General features: G+C 48.4%; 1 protein-coding gene across 5 annotated transcripts in view; it reads right to left on the reverse strand.

Moving 5' to 3' along the window:
• The window catches only part of scaf8 (SR-related CTD-associated factor 8), a 381141-nt gene that overhangs the window by 239157 nt on the left and 123935 nt on the right, over window positions 1-18049 (reverse strand). For all 5 annotated transcript variants that reach the window (XR_005461998.1, XM_038808446.1, XM_038808444.1 and 2 more), the window contains one exon: window positions 15976-16149. Coding sequence is in view for 4 of the 5 variants with exons in the window: in XM_038808446.1 (XP_038664374.1) it covers window positions 15976-16149 (174 nt within the window). In the remaining variant the exon portion in view is untranslated. The remainder of the gene's footprint in view (window positions 1-15975; window positions 16150-18049) is intronic.

The following is an 18049-nucleotide window of genomic DNA, read 5'->3' on the forward strand; positions in this document are numbered from 1 at the left end:
ACTTACAAGGACCGCCAGCTCTATTTTGACTCTCCGGAGGAGGCCTGGGCTTTTGTCCAGGCAGAGAACTTGGACTCGAACTGAGGAAAAATGTACTTTGTTTGGAGGCTTTGCCCTCCTGGGTATCCTGTCGTTTATATTTTTTTTTTTTTAAATTTTTTTTTTTTTATAAATTTAGATTACCCAATTATTTTTTCCAATTAAGGGGCAATTTAGCATGGCCAATCCACCTACTCTGCACATTTTTGGGTTGTGGGGGCGAAACCCACGCAAACACGGGGAGAATGTGCAAACTCCACACGGACAGTGACCCAGAGCCGGGATCGAACCTGGGACCTCTGCGCCGTGAGGCGGTTATGCTAACCACTTGGCCACCGTGCTGCCCTCCTGTCGTTTATATTGACTGCGTTTGCTGATTGATGTTGCCTGTTCGCTTTTGCTATTTTGGTTTTTTCGGGGTTGTTTTCTGGGCTGTTGTTGATTTACTGTGGTTTTTTTTGTTTTGTCCACGAGTGGGTTGGGGAGTAGTTTGGGGTCCCGATGGGTCATGTGTCCGTCTTTTTCCCGCGTGTTGGGTTGAGGGGCGGAGCTCGGGTTGGAAGCGTGAGCTTTCTTCCCGCGCCGGAGGAATTGGGGGCGGGGCCCGCGCTGGTAGGGAGGGATTGGTGGCTGTGTTGCGTCGAGGGGGTCGTGGTTATGGCGGGAGCAGCCGGGGTCAGCAGACGTCAGCTGACTCACGGAAGCTCAATGTTAGGGGTAACGCAGCTTTGGGGGGGGGGGGGGGGGGTTGTTTCTGCAGGGACTGTGAGGGAATCGATGGCGGGGGGGGGGGGGGGTTGGGAGGGGGGTCAGCCGCCGTGGGGAGCGGGCTTGGGGGGGGTTCCCTGGACGCGTGGCGGGTTGAGGAAGAGCTATGGCTGATCGGCGTAGGGGGAGGTGGATGGCCCCCCCGGGTTCGGCTGGTCACATGGAACGTGAGGGGACTGAATGGTCCGGTGAAGCGATCCCGGGTCTTGGTTCACTTGAGGGGGTTGGGAGCAGATGTGGCTATGCTCCAGGAGACGCACCTCAGGTTTACGGATCAGGTGAGGCTAAGAAAAAGTTGGGTGGGACAGGTGTTTCACTCGGGCTTGATGCGAAGAACCGTGGGGTGGCAATTGTGGTCGGTAAGAGCCTGTCGTTCGTTGCGTCCAAAGTGGTGGCGGATAGTGCAGGTAGATATGTGATGGTGAGTGGGAGACTTCAGGGGGAGCAGATGGTCTTGGTTAATGTTTATGCTCCCAACTGGGACGATGCGGGCTTCATGCGGCGAATGCTGGGCCTGATCCCGGACCTGGAGACAGGGGGATTGATTCTGGGTGGGGACGTTAACACGGTGCTGGATCTGGCTCTGGATCGCTCAAGGTCTAGGACGGGCAGGAGGCCGGCAGCGGCCTCGGTGCTGAGGGGGTGGACCCTTGGAGGTTTTTGGAGCCGGGGGGTAGGGAGTTCTCCTTTTTCTCCCATGTTCATACGGCGTACTCCCGGATTGATTTTTTTGTGCTTAGCAGGGCGCTAATCCAGAGAGTAGTGGGGGCGGAGTATTCGGTGATAGCCATTTCTGATCATGCCCCACATTTAGTGGATCTGGAGCTGGGAGAAGGGAAGGATCAGCGCCCGCTGTGGAGGCTGGATGTGGGGCTTTTGGCAGAGGAGGAAGTGTGCGGGCGGATCCGTAGGGGCATAGAGGGGTATCTAGAAACCAATGATAACGGGGAGGTCCAAGTTGGGGTGGTTTGGGAAGCGCTAAAGGCAGTAGTCAGAGGAGAGCTGATATCTATTTGGGCGCACAGGGAGAGGGGGGGGAAGAGGGTGGTGAAGGAAATGGTACGGGTGGATAGGAGATATGCAGACACCCCGGAGGAGGGGCTTTTGAGGAAGCGGTGCAATCTCCAAGCAGAATTTGACATTTTAACCACCCGGAAGGCGGAGGCGCAGTGGAGGAGGGCGCAGGGGGCGGTATAGGAGTACGGGGAGAAGGCAAGTCGGATGTTGGCTCACCAGCTCCGGAAGCGGGAGGCAGCTAGAGAAATTGGGGGAGCCACGGATGCAGGAGGGAACTTGGTGCGGGGTGGAAAGGACATCAATGGGGTGTTCAGATCCTTTTACGAGGGGCTGTACCGGGCGGTGCCCCCCAGGGAAGCAGGTGGGATGGACCGCTTTTTGGATAGGCTGGAGCTCCCAAGAGTAGGGGACGAGCGGGTGGAGGGTTTGGGGGCCCCAATCGAGTTGGAGGAGCTGGTGGAGGCGTTGGGAAGTATGTAGACAGGGAAAGCGCCGGGGCCTGATGGGTTCCCGGTGGAATTTTACAAGAAATTTTCAGATTTGCTGGGCCCTCTGCTTGTGAGGACCCTGAATAAGGCTAGGGAGGGGGTCTCTGCCCCCAACGATGTCCGGGGCAATTATCTCTTTGCTCCTGAAGCGGGGCAAGGACCCCCTTCAGTGTGGGTCTTACAGGCCGATCTCGCTCCTTAATGTAGATGTCAAGTTGTTGGCAAAGGTGCTGTCCAGGAGGGTGGAGGATGTGGTCCCGACGGTGATTCATGAGGATCAAACGGGGTTTGTAAAAGGGAGACAACTGAATGCCAACGTGCGGAGGCTCCTTAATGTCATGATGATGGCGCCGGTGGTTGGGGAGTCAGAAATAGTGGCGTCCATGGATGCGGAGAAAGCTTTTGATAGGGTGGAATGGAGTTACCTGTGGGAGGTGTTGCGAGGTTTGGGTTTGGTGAGGGGTTCATCAGCTGGGTGAGGTTGCTGTACAGCTCCCCGGTGGCGAGTGTGGTGACGAATGGGAGGTCGTCGGCGGACTTTCGGCTTTCCAGGGGGATGAGGCAGGGGTGCCCCTCGCCTCCCCCTGCTCTTCGCGTTAGCGATTGAGCCCCTGGCCATGGCGCTGAGGGACTCGAAGAGTTGGAGGGGGAGAGGAGGAGCACCGGTTGTCACTGTACGCAGATGATCTGCTGTTGTATGTCGCGGATCCGGCTGAGGGGATGCCAGAGGTGCTGAAGATACTTGAGGTATTTGGGGACTTTTCGGGCTATAAGCTCAATGTGGGGAAAAGTGAGCTGTTCGTCCTGCACACGGGGGATCAGGAGAGGGAGATAGGTGAACTCACATTGAAGAGGGCCGAGAGGAACTTTAGGTATCTTGGGGTCCAGGTGGCTAGGACCTGGGGGGGCCATGCATAGGCTTAACTTTGAGGCTGGTGGGGCTGATGGAGGAGGAGTCTAGGAGGTGGGATGCGCTACCGCTTTCGTTGGCGGGCAGGGTCCAGTCGATGACGGCGCTCCCGAGGTTTGTTTCTTTTCCAGTGCCTCCCCATATTGATCCCAAAGGCTTTTTTCAGAAGGGTGAATAAGTCGTTTCTGGGGTTCGTGTGGGCGCGGAAGGCCCCGAGAGTAAGGAGGGTATTTTTGGAGCGAAGAAGGGAGGTAGGGGGCGTGGCGCTGCCCAACCTGTGTGGAAGGTTGAACGTGGCCATGATTCGCAGGTGGGTGACGGAAGGGGAGGGTGACGCATGGAAGAGATTGGAGGTGGCGTCCTGTGCGGGTACGAGTCTGGAGGCTTTGGTGACGGCCCCACTTCCACTCCCCCCGGCAAAGTACTCTACGAGTCCGGTGGTGGTTGCGTCCCTTAAAATCTGGGGACAGTGAAGGCGGCATAGGGGGGAAGTGAAGGCCTCAGTTTGGGCCCCGATACGGGGCAATCACCGTTTTGCGCCGGGGAGAACGGGTGGGGGATTTGGGAGTTGGCACAGGGCAGGCATCAGACAGTTTGGGGACCTCTTCTTGGATGGGAAGTTCACGACTTTGGAGGAGCTGGTGGGGAAGTTGAACCTCCCCCCTGGGAACGCTTTTAGGTATATGCAGGTCAGGGCATTTGTTAAGAGGCAGGTGGCGGAGTTTCCACGGCTGCCGCCAAGGGGGGTGCAAGATAGGGTGCTTTCAGGGACGTGGGTCGGTGAAGGAAAGATCTTGGCTATTTACCAGCTGATGCAGGAGGAGGAGGCAGCCTCAGTAGAAGAGCTCAAAGCGAAGTGGGAGGAAGAGCTAGGGGAAGAGATTGAAGATGGAACGTGGTCGGACGCCCTGGAGAGGGTGAATTATTCCTCCTCTTGCGCACGGCTCAGCCTAATTCAGCTGAAGGTGCTGCATAGGGCTCACATGACAGGGGCAAGGAGGAGTCGGTTCTTCGGAGGGGAAGACAGGTGCGGGAGGTGTTCGGGAGGCCAGGCGAACCACACCCATATGTTCTGGGCTTGTCCGGCCTTGGAGAGATTTTGGAAGGGGGGGGGAGCGGGGACTCTGTCGGAAGTGGTCGGGTCTAGGGTCAAGCCGGGCTGGGGGCTCGCCTTCTTTGGGGTAGCTTCGGAGCCGGGAGTGCAGGAGGCGAGAGAGGCCGGCATTCTGGCCTTTGCGTCTCTAGTAGCCCGGCGCAGGATTCTGTTACAGTGGAGGGATACGCGGCCCCCGGGTTCGGAGACCTGGATCAACGACATGGCTGGGTTCATCAAGTTGGAGAGGATGAAGTTTGCCCTGAGGGGGTCGGTACAGGGGTTATTTCGGCTGTGGCAGCCCTTTCTCGACTTCCTGGCGAAGGGGTAGAGTGTGGTCGGTCTCAGCAGCAACTTGGGGGAGGGGGTTTGGGGATGGTTAGGGGGCTTGTTTTTGCGGCGGTGGGTTTGCAATGTTGTTATTTTCTTCTTTCTTGTATTGCTGTTGGTTTTTTGTTATTATTTATTTTGGGGGGGGGGGGGGTGAGTTCTTTTGTGTTGGTGTGGAAACACGCCTGGTTTGTTTTAAATTGTGGGGAGAAAATTTGTTATTGAAAAACTAGAATAAAAATTAAAAAAAAAAAGTAGGGAGTCAATCTCGCGATTGAGCCATGGTTTCCGGTTGGGGAATGTACGTACTGCTTTCTTTGGCACGCAGCCGTTCACACATTTGCTGAGGAAGTCTGCAATGGTGGTAGCATACTCATTTAAGTTGGTGGCGGAGTTCTTAAATATAGACCCGTCCACTGTCTCTAAACAGTCATGTAACAGCTCTTCTGTCTCCTCGGACCAACACTGCACAACCTTCTTAGCTGGATTCTCCCGCTTGAGTTTCTGCTTGCATGCAGGGAGAAGGAGCACTGTCTTATGGTCTGATTTCCTAAAGTGCAGTCAGAGAACGAACGGTAGGCGCCCTTGATTTTTGAGTAGCAGTGGTCAAGAGTGTTGTCGCCCCTGGTGGGACAGGACATGTGCTAGTGGAACTTTGGCAGCACACTCTTGAGGATGGCCTTGAAGTCTCCGGCCACGATGAACAAGTCCTCCGGGTGATCTGTTTTGTTTATAACGGTGTACAGTTCGTCCAGCGCCTTCCTCACTTCTGCCTGGGGTGGGGTGTAGAGTCATAGAACAGTACAGCACAGAACAGGCCCTTCGGCCCTCAATGTTGTGCCGAGCCATGATCACCCTACTCAAAACCACGTATCCACCCTATACCCGTAACCCAACAACCCCCCCCCCCCATACCTTTCTTTTATTTGGACACTATGGGCAATTTATCACGGCCAATCCACCTAACCCGCACATCTTTGGACTGTGGGAGGAAACCGGAGCACCCGGAGGAAACCCACGCACACAGAGGGAGGACGTGCAGACTCCACACAGACAGTGACCCAGCCGGGAATCGAACCTGGGACCCTGGAGCTGTGAAGCATTTATGCTAACCACCATGCTACCCTGCTGCCCATAATGACCGCTGTGATAATGGCTGAAGTGAACTCACGTGGAAGATAGTATGGGCGGCACTTCAGTCAGGTATTCCAGGTCCGAGGAGCAGTAGGGTGCCAGGGTCGTCACATCCAAGCACCAGGAGGAGTTGATGTGGAGGCACACCCCTCCACCCTTTGCTTTGCCTGATGACGCGGTGTGGTCCGCTCGATAAATTGAGAAGCCTTCAGGTTGTATGGCACAGTCCGGTGAGGCGGGGGAGAGCTATGTCTCTGTGAAACAGAGCACACAACAGACTCTTACTTCCTTCTGAGAGGTAAGTCTGCCGTTAAGTTCATCCAGCTTGTTTTCGATCGCTTGGACGCTTGCCAGGAGTATGCTGGGGGAGAGGGGTCTTGAAACCGCGTTGCTTCAGTCTAACATGCAGACCGCCACGTTTCCCTCGCTTCCTCGGTCAGCGGCTGCGGCTGGATGATCCTGGGATCCGATGGGAGAAGTCTGACCTTGTGGAAGGTAGGTGGTAGCGACTGGCGGGGTCCAGGACGCTGGTGGGGACTAGGGCGCTGGTTACGTTTCCGGGGTCAAGTCTGGTAGGGTCCCGGGCACTGATTAAGGTAGAGTGGTTGCTAGGGGGCATGTTTGTGATCCGGATGGATCCCGGCGTTCTGCGGGCACGGGAATACCTTTGATTTCTTTGTCATTAAAATCAAGACCATCCAATCAGTTGCCTTTGCCCTGCCACTCTTCCCCCCCCCCCCCCCCCCCCCCCCCCCCCCCCCAATAGGGGCTGGTTTAGCTCACAAGGCTAAATCGCTGGCTTTTAAAGCAGACCAAGCAGGCCAGCAGCACGGTTCGATTCCCGTACCAGCCTCCCCGGACAGGCGCCGGAATGTGGCGACTAGGGGCTTTTCACAGTAATTTCATTGAAGCCTACTCGTGACAATAAGCGATTTTCATTTCATTTCATTCCATTGTGCCAAACCTCCTCAGGTTCCTCCTGCCTTGACACTGAATATTTCAGTAGCTTTTCTCATAGGATCCTTGCAGTGCAGGAGGCCATTCAGCTCAGAGTCTTCACCAACCCTCCAAAAGAGCACTCTAACCAGGTCCACTCCCCTTGTCCACCATTATCCCTGTAACCTCATAACCTAACTTGCACATTGCACATCCCTGGACAGCACATCCCTGGACATTAAGGGGCAATTTAGCATGGCCAATCCACCTAGCTGGAGACCCGGAGGAAACCCATGTGGACACTGGGAGAAAGTGCAAACTCCACACAGGAGTCATCCAAGGCCGGAATCGAACTCGGGTCCCTGCCGCTTTGGGGCAGCAGTGCTAACCACTGTACTAACCTCTTGAGCTCATCTTTGTCCAAGAGGCCAACCTCCTGCGCCCATGACCCTTTTCCCACTAAACTGCTGAAAGACCAACTATCCGAGCGTAGGGGTCATAGGAGAAAAGGCGTTTGTGCAAGTTAAGACAGGGACAGCAGCATTTTGGATGGCATGGTTATAGAGGATAGTATGTGGGAGAGGTTTGAGTGGATGAGGTCAGAATTTAATCTCAGGATCAAATGCAACATCAAGGTTGCGAAGAGACTGGCTTACACCCAGACTGTTGCTCGAAAGTGAAATCACTGGGGAATGGAGTTTGGAGTAGGGGCTGAAAACGAGGTCTTCAGTCTTTCCAAAATTTAATTGTAGGAATTTATTATTAATCCTGTACTGTTGGATAAGCAGTCTGTTAGTTTAGCAATGATAGAGTAGTCAAGACATGCTAGGCCAAGAAAGGATTTTAAGATAAGTTTCTTGACATTGATATTTAATTTAAGGGGAAATAACATTATTACAAAGTATCCCCAATCAACTATGCACAAAATAAGCCAACAAATGAAATCCATTAAAAAATTATATATACAATCCAATAAGGTAGATAAATCACTAACTTTAGATTATAGTATGCTCTATAAACTGGAAATTGTATAACAGCATTTCAACCACCCAATCAGAATAAGATGGTAGCTGAATTTGCTGATGACACCAAGATAGTAGGAGAGCAAATTGTCAAGAGAAGGTAGAGTCTTGCAAAGGATAGAGACAGATTAAGTGAATCGGCAAAAATTTAAAATGTGGAAGTATAATATGGTTTAATGCGAACTTATTCACTTTGGCAGAAAGAATAGAAAAACAGTATAATCTTTAAAGAGAGGTTGTAGAACTTGTTGGTACAGAGGGACCTGGGTGGCCTGGTACACAAATCACTAAAAGTAGTATGCCGGTACAGCAGGTGATTAGGAAGGCAAATGGAATGTTGTGGTTTATTGAAATAATAACAATAATCTATACTAGTGTCACAAGTAGGCTTACATTAATACTGCAACGAAGCTATGTGAAAAAGGGGGGGATGGAGCACAAAAATAGGCTGCTGCTGTCGGTGAGACCATATCTAGAATAGTGTACACAATTTTGGTCTCCTTATTTGAAAAGAGGATATAACTGCATTCTCAGTTCAGAGAAGGTTCACTTGACTGATTCCTGGGATAAAGGGCTTATCTTTTGAGGAAAAGTTGTATAGGTTGGGCTTATACACATTGGAGTTTAAAAGAATGAGAGGCGATCTTAATGAAACAGACAAGATCCAGAGAGAACTTGAGTCGAATACTCAAAAAAGTTTTCTGTTGTGTAGGAGACTCGAACGAGGGGACAACTAAGAATAAGAGATTTCCCTTTAAAGACAGAGATCAGGAGAAATTCTCTGTGAATTGTTGGTATGTGGAGTTCTCTTCCCCAGAAAGCAATTGAGACTCAGTTTTAATTTATTTAAGGACAAGTTGTGGGCAGGGTGAAAGAGATTGACAGGAAAGAGGAATTGAGACTACAACCATGACCTTTTTCATTGGCAGAGCAGGTGCGAGGGATTGAAAGGACTTAGGAGCAGGAGAATGTTCTTATGTTTCATCATCAGTTTGAATTCAAATTTTAAAATCAATGTTAACTAGTAAAGAGATTTATCATGCTTGACTTATTTTAAAATCTCAAACTTATTTCAACAGATCACACAACTCTGATTAGCCTGAAAGCCACATCAATTTGCGCTGTCCTTATAACCCAAGGAATCAAAAATTTCACTGGTCAAGGATCCAAATGGTGATTTAAATCTCTTTCTAGTCTGCCACAGCTCAGGTGAGAACACTCTGACCCAAGTAAAAAGGTTGTCACTCCAAGACTTGTGAAAATACAATTCAGACGTGCACTCAGTGCAGTACTGAGTGAGTGCCCTCTTAGGTGAATGTAAAAGATGCCCTGACATTATTTCAAGAGCAGGGACGTTATCGGATGGATTGGACTTGTTTATTGTCATGTGTACCGAGGTACTGTGAAAAATATTGTTCTGCGTAAAGTCCAGACAGATCATTCCATACTTGAAAAAAAAACATAGGACATACATAAATACCCAATGTAAGTACATCGACATAGGCATCGGGTGAAGCATAGAGTGCAGCATTACTCAGTACAGAAGGTGTGTGAAGAGATCAGTTTAGTCCATAATAGGGTCATTCAGCAGTCTGGTAACAGTGGGGAAGAAGCTGTTTTTGAATCGGTTAGTGCGTGTTCTCAGACTTTTGTACCTCCTGCCCAAAGGAAGAAATTGGAAGAGTGAATAAGCCAGGTGGGTTGTGCTCCCAAGGCATTGGGAGGTGTAGACAGAGTCAGTGGAGAGGAACTGGATTTCCATGATGGACTGGGCTGTGTTCATGACACTCTGTACTTTCTTGGGCTGAGCAGTTGCCATACCAGGCTGCGATGCAGCCAGATAGGATGCTTTCTATAGTGCATCTGTAAAAATTGTAAGAGTCAGTCAATGTGGACATGCCGAATTTCCTTAGTTTCCTGAGAAAATATAGGCGCTGTTGTGCTTTCTTGGTCGTAGCGTCAACGTGGGTGGACCAGGGCAGATTGTTGGTTATGTGCATTTATGCAGAGAGGGGTGTGTATGATACTTTGCTTCCTGAAGTCAATGACCAGCTCTTTAGTTTTGCTGACATTGAGTGAGAGATTGTTGTCACTCTATCACTCCACTAGGTTCTCCATCTCCCTCCTGTACTCTGACTCATGGTTGTTCAAGATCCGATCCACTGCGCTCGCACCATCAGCAAACTTGTAGATGGAGTTGAAGCCAAATTTTTCCCCACAGGCGTGTGTCTGGGAAGTATATAGTAGAGGGCTAAGTACGCAGCCTTGCAGGGCCCTGGTATTGAGGACTATCGTGGAGGTGGTGTTGTTCTGTATTCCAACTGGTTGCAGTCTATGCGTCAGGAAGTCGAGGATCTAATTGCCAAGTCCTAGATTTTCGATCTTTGATATGAGCTTGACTGGGTTATGGTGTTGAAGCCGGAGCTGCAGTCAATGAATAGGAGTCTGAAATAGGAGTCCTTGTTGTCGAGATGCTCCAGGGATGAGTGTAGGGCCAGGGAGATGGTGTCCGCTGTGGACCGGTTGGGGCGGTATGCGAATTGTAGTGGATCGAGGTATTCTGGGAGTATGTTGATGCAGCCCATGACCAACCTCTCGAAGCACTCCATAATGGCCACCGAATGGTAGTCGTTGAGGCATGTTGCCTGGCTCTTCTTTGGCATCAATTTGATGGCGGTCTTCTTGAAGCAGGTGAGAACCTCGGAACTGAGTGGTTGAAGATGTCCACGAACACATCTGCCAGCTGGTCCGCGCAAGATCCGAGTGCACGACCAGGGACCCCGTCAGGACTTGTTGCTTTCCAGGGTTCACTTTCAAGAAGGTCATTCTGACTTTGGAAGCTGTGACTGAGATATTGGTGTGTCCGAGGCTGCTGGGCAATTGCCAACGGTTTGATGGTTTCCTGTTCGAAACAAGCATAGAATACATTGAGTTCACCTGGGAGGGGTGCGCAGCTGCTGGAGATTCTACTCAGCTTCGCTTTGTAGCCCATTATGCTCTTTAAGCCTTGCCACAACGACGAGAGTCCGTGACATTAGTCTGTGACTCTAGCTTAGTCTGATATTCTCTCTTGGCATCCCCGATTACTTTGTAGCGGTTGTACCTGGTTTTCTAGGGAAGGTCAGCGTCACCGGTCTTGATTGCCTCAGACCTGGCCTTCTTAGGGAGTCAATTTCCAATCAAGCCATGGTTTCCAGTTCATGAACGTACATACTACCTTCTTTGGCACGCAATTTCCTACACACTTACTGATGAAGTCTGGGACGGTGGTGGCATACTCGTTCAGGTTGGTCACTGAGTTCTTAAAGATGGACCAGTCTACTGAGTCCAAGCAGTCACGCAAGAGCTCTTCTGTTGCCTCAGCACTGCCCGACCTTGTTAACCGGATTCTCCCGCGTGAGTTTCTGTTTGTATGCTGGAAGAAGGAGCACCGCCTTATGGCCATATTTTCCAAAGTGCGGTCAGGGGATGCATCAGTAGGTGCCCTTGATTTTTATGTAGCAGCGGTCGAGAGTGTTGGCGCCCCTGGTGGGACAGGATATGTGTTAGTGAGTATTGGAACTGAGTTGCCAATGAGGTTGGCCTGATTGAAGTCCCCGGCCATGATGAACAAGGTCTCCAGGTGTTGTGTTTCATTGTTATTTTTAGCGGTGTACAATTCGTCAAGTGCCTTCTTCACTTCCACCTGGGGTGGGATGTAGACTGCTGTGAACTGCCGTGGATGGAAGTACAGGCAGCATTTCAGAGTCAGGTATTCCAGGTCCGGGGAGCAGTAGTTCACCAGGGTTGCCACATATGACCACCAGGAAGAGTTGATGAGGAGGCAAACTCCTCCACCCTTCGCTTTGCCCGATGATCCCTGCGGTCCATCCGGTATATTGAGAAGCCTTCAGGTTGAATGGCACAGTCCGGTGAGGTAGGGGTGAGCCATGTCTCCGTGAAACAGAGCACACAGGTGGTTGAATTTTTGGTTGAGAAGGACAGGCTGAAATAGTCAAGATGGGCGACCCCAAAACAAATGCGGGGGCTGCTGGGTGCAGATGTGGGCTGGATGCAAGGCCTGCCTCTATGCCCGAGCACTGTCTTTAAGTAAATAAAAGAAAAATCACCTCTTCAATCCTCACACCCCTACCCACATTGTGCCCCATCCATGCCAACCTATGCCCCCATCTTCCCCCAATGCAAACCCATGCCCCTCTAACCACATCATATGATGCCTCATATCCCCATGCCAACTCATATCTCCCACACACCATATGTCTGTAACCCCATCCATGCCAACTCACCTAGTATCACTGGACAAAGCCTGGGCCACTTTGATAGTTCTTTGACAATAAATTTGTGCGTAAAAAAAGCATGAACATATTTAATTGTAGTAATCCCAAAGGGTGCCTTACCGCTCCTAAAGGAGTCATGGGAGCCTACTGAATGGGGTGCCTTCCCTCTCCAAAGAAGTACACTGTCTATTCAAAAAATCCACAAAGTTCAGATCGCTTATTCCCTATAATGTCTGCATTAGGGTTGCTCTAGGATTTCCATTGCTAGTGTTGAAAAATCGCACGTTAGTGGGGGCAGTTGGGGATTTAAGTGGCCAGCTGGATCCATGATTCAAGCCCAGCCCAAAGCCAGTCACGAAGATGGGAAATGCCGTTTCGGGCATAGGACTTACAAAATTCAGCCATTTCCGGAATTTGTGCCATGAAGGAGACCCTGGCGTGACAAAAATCTGAACCTAACTTACTTCCTCGCTCCACAGACCTGATGAGCATTTTCTGCTTTTATTTCAAATTTGCAGTGCTCAATTCCTGCCAGTGAATGCAGTGCTCAAATCCTGACAGGGGAAGGCATCAGAGGATCTTTGCAATGATTGTTCCTGTGGCTGATAATATTGTGATGGGGCCTTTCTTCATAACAGTTCCCATTCGTAGGATTGAACACAATGTGCTGAAAATGTTATGAATGCAAGAGATAAATATTTTGGATGTTGGAAATCTGAAATAGAAATTCTAAAGTTATCGCAATAGGACTCGTTTCCCTTCTTGAATAGTCATGGTCACTGCGTCTCAGAGATCCCCTGGATGCACTCCTCTTCCCAGGGAGAGAAATTGAGTCAATAGCTAGGGAACAGAGCTCAGAATCTGCAGCAGGAACCAAAGACAATGCCAACATTCTTCCCAAATTGGAAGAAATTTCTCTTCATCCAGTACTGAATGTCAGAAAAGCAGTCAGAAATTGAGCAACAGGAGGAGCTGAGGGAGGCAGCGGTGAGGTAGAGCTGGGTGCCTTCAACATAAATGTGAAAACTAACATCAACTCTTTTGGATGATGTCACTAAAGGGTAACATGCAGATGAGAAATAGGAAGAGGCCAACAACAGATCTTTGTGGGGCACCAGAGTAACAGCACGAAGGTAAGAGCAGAAAAAAAAAATCCAAGTAATATTCTGGATACAAGTAGATGATAGTCAGGAGGACTAGAGCACAGAAAAGGCTCTTTGGATTATTGCTTCTATGCCAGTCAAAACCACCTAACTTTCTAATCCCATTTTTCAGCACTTGGCTCAAAGCACTTGACATCGCAAGTGCACATCTGAATCAAAATAATGGAGAACTGTGTCAAAGGCTTCAGACAGGTCGAGGAGGAGAAAGAACAATTTACCTTTGTCACAGTCACAACAAGTCCATGAAGGTCTTTACGGGTCATACAAGCTTTCTTCCACTTGTCTTCATCCAACTCTATCAACGTATCCTCATATTCCCCTCTTCCGCATGCGTTTATCTGGCTTCCTCTCATATACATCGATGCTAGTTACCTCAGTTACTTATGATAGCAAGCTTCTCACTCTGGGTAAAAAGTCTCCACTAAGTTCAGTTGGATCTATGAGTCATTATCTTATATATTTATGATAAACCTAAGTTTGGTTTGACTCAAACATATTTTCTATTTCAACCCAATCGTACCGTTTCATAATCTTGAAAACCTCTATCAAGTCACTCCTCACTCTTTGCTTTTCTATAAAGGGATCCTCTACCTATCCAATCTTTCCTAATAGATGTAACTTCACCCTTCCGGTACCATTCTAGTGTTTTTCTTTTGCACCTTCTACAGCCCCTCTGTATCCTTTATACAATCTCTCCTTCTTAGGCAGCTCCTTCGGATGGGGAATGATTTGCTTCCACTCTGGTCGGATGGGTAGGAGATGGTTGATAAGTCCAATGTGTGATTTGCAGACTCTACAACACCCGAGGCAGGTGATGCTTGAAGAGTCAAGCAGATGAGGTGTTTGGAGATTTGTGTGCACTTTTAATGCCTCAACTTTGCCTCTGCGTGTTCCCGATAAAGTCTGTTAATATGTTCAGTGCCTTTTCGAGTAAATCTTCTCCATTTTGGTCAGTCACAAGCCCAGGACTTCACAGAGTCGGCAGGGATGTTTGATCTCTTCTGGATGCTTTGAGGACATTCCTAAAGCATTTCCACTGTCCTCTTGGGGGTCTCCTCATGTTACTGAGCTCTGCGTAGAACAGCTGCTTAAGGACTTAAGCTGCGTACAAGTGACACTTCTCACTCAGCGGAGCTCATTTTGAATGATTAGCTGGACATGCTGGCTTTGTTATAACCAACACCTAATTCTGCCAGTGAGACAAGCACAAGACCGTGTGGAAACACCCACATTCCAAACACTGGCATTTGTTTGACCACATAATTGTTTGAGCAAGGGACCAGAGATGTCCACATCACGCGCACCACAACAGGTACCATCGACTGCTGGACTGATCAATGCTGTACCCGGTCCCCAATAGTGGAGGCAACAAGAAGCAGTGCCACAAGAAAATTAAAACCAAAGACCTCAAAGTTTCCACCAAGGCAGCTCTTTTGAGTCAACACCTCTCTGTCAACCTCCAGCCATAAGGATCTACTGTGTTCTCATAGTGCCTGGTTGACCCAAGTTACGTACTTGCAAAGAGATATTTTTTCCCTTTAATTGGGAAGATCATGAATGATTTTCTGAAAATAACCAATAGATACAGGAATTAATTGTGGGGGTAGGTGCAAAGCTTTTGTGGACTGGAAAACTAGGTGCAGGTAGGTGCAAAACTTTTGCAGACTGGAAACTTCATCATGCCACAAGAGAAAAACAGTAGTCCTATATGCATCTGAAAACAATGGCACAAGATAAAACCCATGCCGAAAAGAACTGGTGAACAGAAAGGAAGGGGAAGACCCAAAAACTAAGACACCAATGACACGTGCACTTTAATTTAAATAACATCTCCAACTGAGACTCTGTCTGAGAATTGAACATCCTCAACTCCATTCTTCAATGCCCCAATTGTCTCAATCCAGTCATGTGGAGTGAAGCCAAAAAATCCATTCATCAGCTCAAAAGTAACTAGGCTGTTGGAGGAGGTAGAATCCACTGAAATGGTGAACCACAGCAGACATACATTCCTGCCACAGCTACACAGTCTCACAGCCCTCATTTGGAAAGAGGAGTGAATGCTGGGGGGAATCTTATGAATGATGTGATGGTGGTAACTATATTCAAGAAGGGAGACTAGACCAATATTCAAAACAACAGAGAAGTCTCTCTGCTGTCTGACATTTCAAGCATTCTCCTCAGTTGCCTCCTTCCAGGAGCTAAAGAAGTAACAGTGCAGATTTTGCTGATCCAGAGGTGTGTTCTTCACTGCAGGGAAATTTTTTAAAAATGCTAGGAACTGCACCAACCGCTATATAATATGGAGATAAGAACTGTTCACCGTACCCAAATGTGGTCCAACCAAGGTTCTAAGTTTTCCATAACATCTCTGCTTTTCAATTACTTCCCTCTGGGAAATAACCACAGTGATTTGTAATGGTTCAATCAACCTGCATTGCTACTTCTAATGCTTTGCATATCTATCTATACCTTAGATCCCTCTGCTCCTGCTTCAACAGGACGCAGAATGGCGAAATGGGCAAAGATTTTGAACTGAATGCTGATGTGATTACATAGGTCAGCAAGCAATGTGGATGATGGCCAAAGTGATAATTTTAAATCAATGATCCACGATAGTATTAAACCATTATGGCAATACTGAAACACTGTGTAATATTAGTGCTTCACTTTATACTTTTTTCACTTACTGGACATTTATTAATGTAACTTTATTTCAGTGCAGTGTCCAATGTTCAGAATCATGCTGTCTTGCACCTTGTTACAGTATATCTCCAGCATTACTGTATCCATCACAGTACCTTATTAAAATTGAGTCGCTGTTCCAATGGATTGAGTGTATTAGCTGTTGCAGCTGCTGTCAGTTGAGCTGTCAGGGCTTGTAGTTGGACCACAAGCCCAGCATCGAGAGCCTGAAGCAGAGAAGGCTGAGGTTTTTGCTGCTGCATCTGAAGACTTTGCACCAATTGCTGGAGCTAGAGAAAAAGCGAAAATGACAATGCAATTGGTCACGTATAGGATAGAATTCACACTCCAAATAATAATTTATCTTCTGTAACATTTGCACAAATGTTTATTATAGTGGGAATAAATCTATCAAATGTGGGACATATTAAAATGTCAGTTTCATGGCATAGATTTAAACTAAATGAACAAAATAAGACAGTAAAAGTAAAGTCACCATAGTCCCAGATGACCAGAGGCTGCATTCCCCTTTGAGGGAAGAGAGCTGACTGGCAGTGATTTAACCCGAGAAAGACCACACCTCAAGCAATGGGCAAAGCTGAGAAGGCGGGACCTTCATGGATAACCCAAGCCGGTACAGGAATTGAACTCGCGCTCTTGGTCTTGCTCTACATCACTAGCTGTCCAGCCAACTGAACCGTAGCACCTATCTGAACCAACACATTATTCAACAGAATAGTCAAACACAAGGAAATACCTAGTGCTTTCCATACTGTGAATTCCTGTATCTTAGTTGGTCACAGTGTTGAGACGTTAATATTCTTCTGGAGCAAAAGTTGAAATTATTAGAGGGGAAAGTCATTCTAAACCATGCTTGTACACTAACAGCTCCTTAAGCAACACTGGAAGAGATCTGGAACAGAACAGTATGTCTCAAGTGGTATGGAAATACACAAAGAAAATAAAATTATCAAGTGCTGTTATGTTAGTACACCACAGTGCAGAAAGTTTTGAAAAACTATAAGCTTCAACCCTTCATAATTATTATTTGCAAATATTAGACTTTGCACTTCTACAATACAACATTAGACTATAATCACAATTTTCCAAATACACAATAATCACATCCAATTATGTTTTTTCCAAGAAGCCGAAATGAGCCCTCTGCAAACAAAAAAAAAGGAGAATGTGGTAACAGTCACAATATTTTGTTTTTTCTTTGCGGAAACGAAGGGTGGAAACTAAGAAAAGAAACTAAGAGACAGTGCATTTTGAAGAAGTATATGCACATAAAATGCTGATATACACAGCTGGAGCCAGATATCTGCAATTCCAACTTTTGCTTCAGATATCCAGTGCCTGCAGGAACCTGCTTTTTATTTTCTGAACAACTAATCAGGGTATGCCTTGAAGGACATAATAAAATAATATAAATAGTTACTTTATTTGAATTTTAACCATCTTTTTTTTTTAATAAACAATTTTATTGAGGTAGCTTTTGGCTTTATAAACAGTTACAGACATCAACAGAAAGAAAGCAAAAAAGGCAAAAATGTGCAAACATCCACGTACTTTCAATACTTCCATCGTAACATACTGCACAAGCCCGCTCCTCTCCCACCAGTACTACCCGCCATATTTTCCCTCCTACTCTACTTTACTACCTCCCCCCCCCCCCCCCCCCCCCCCCCCCCCCCCCCCCCCCCCCCAGCTCACGCTCACTCTCCCGCAAAGAAGTCAATAAATGGTTGCCACCTCCGGGCGAACCCCTGCACAGATCCCCTCAAGGCAAACTTAATTTTTTCCATACCCAGGAAACTCGACATGTCCGCAAGCCACCACTCAGTCTTCGGGGGCTTTGAGTCCCTCCACGCCAATAGTATTCGTCGCCGGGCTATCAGGGAAGCAAAGGCCAAAACATCGGCCTCTTTCTCCCCCTGGACTCCCGGGTCTTCCGAAACCCCAAAAATTGCCACCCCTGGACTCATCACCACCCTTGTTTTTAGCACCCGGGATATGACCCCCGCAAATCCCTCCCAGTACCCCCTCAGCTTAGGGCATGCCCAAAACATGTGCACATGGTTCGCTGGTCCTCCCGCGCACCTAGCGCATTTGTCCTCTATCCCGAAGAATTTGCTCATCCGAGCCACCGTCATATGGGCCCGGTGAACGACCTTAAATTGAATCAGC

This window comes from Scyliorhinus canicula, chromosome 1 (assembly GCF_902713615.1).
Source record: "Scyliorhinus canicula chromosome 1, sScyCan1.1, whole genome shotgun sequence".
NCBI classification, from domain to species: Eukaryota; Metazoa; Chordata; class Chondrichthyes; order Carcharhiniformes; family Scyliorhinidae; genus Scyliorhinus; species Scyliorhinus canicula.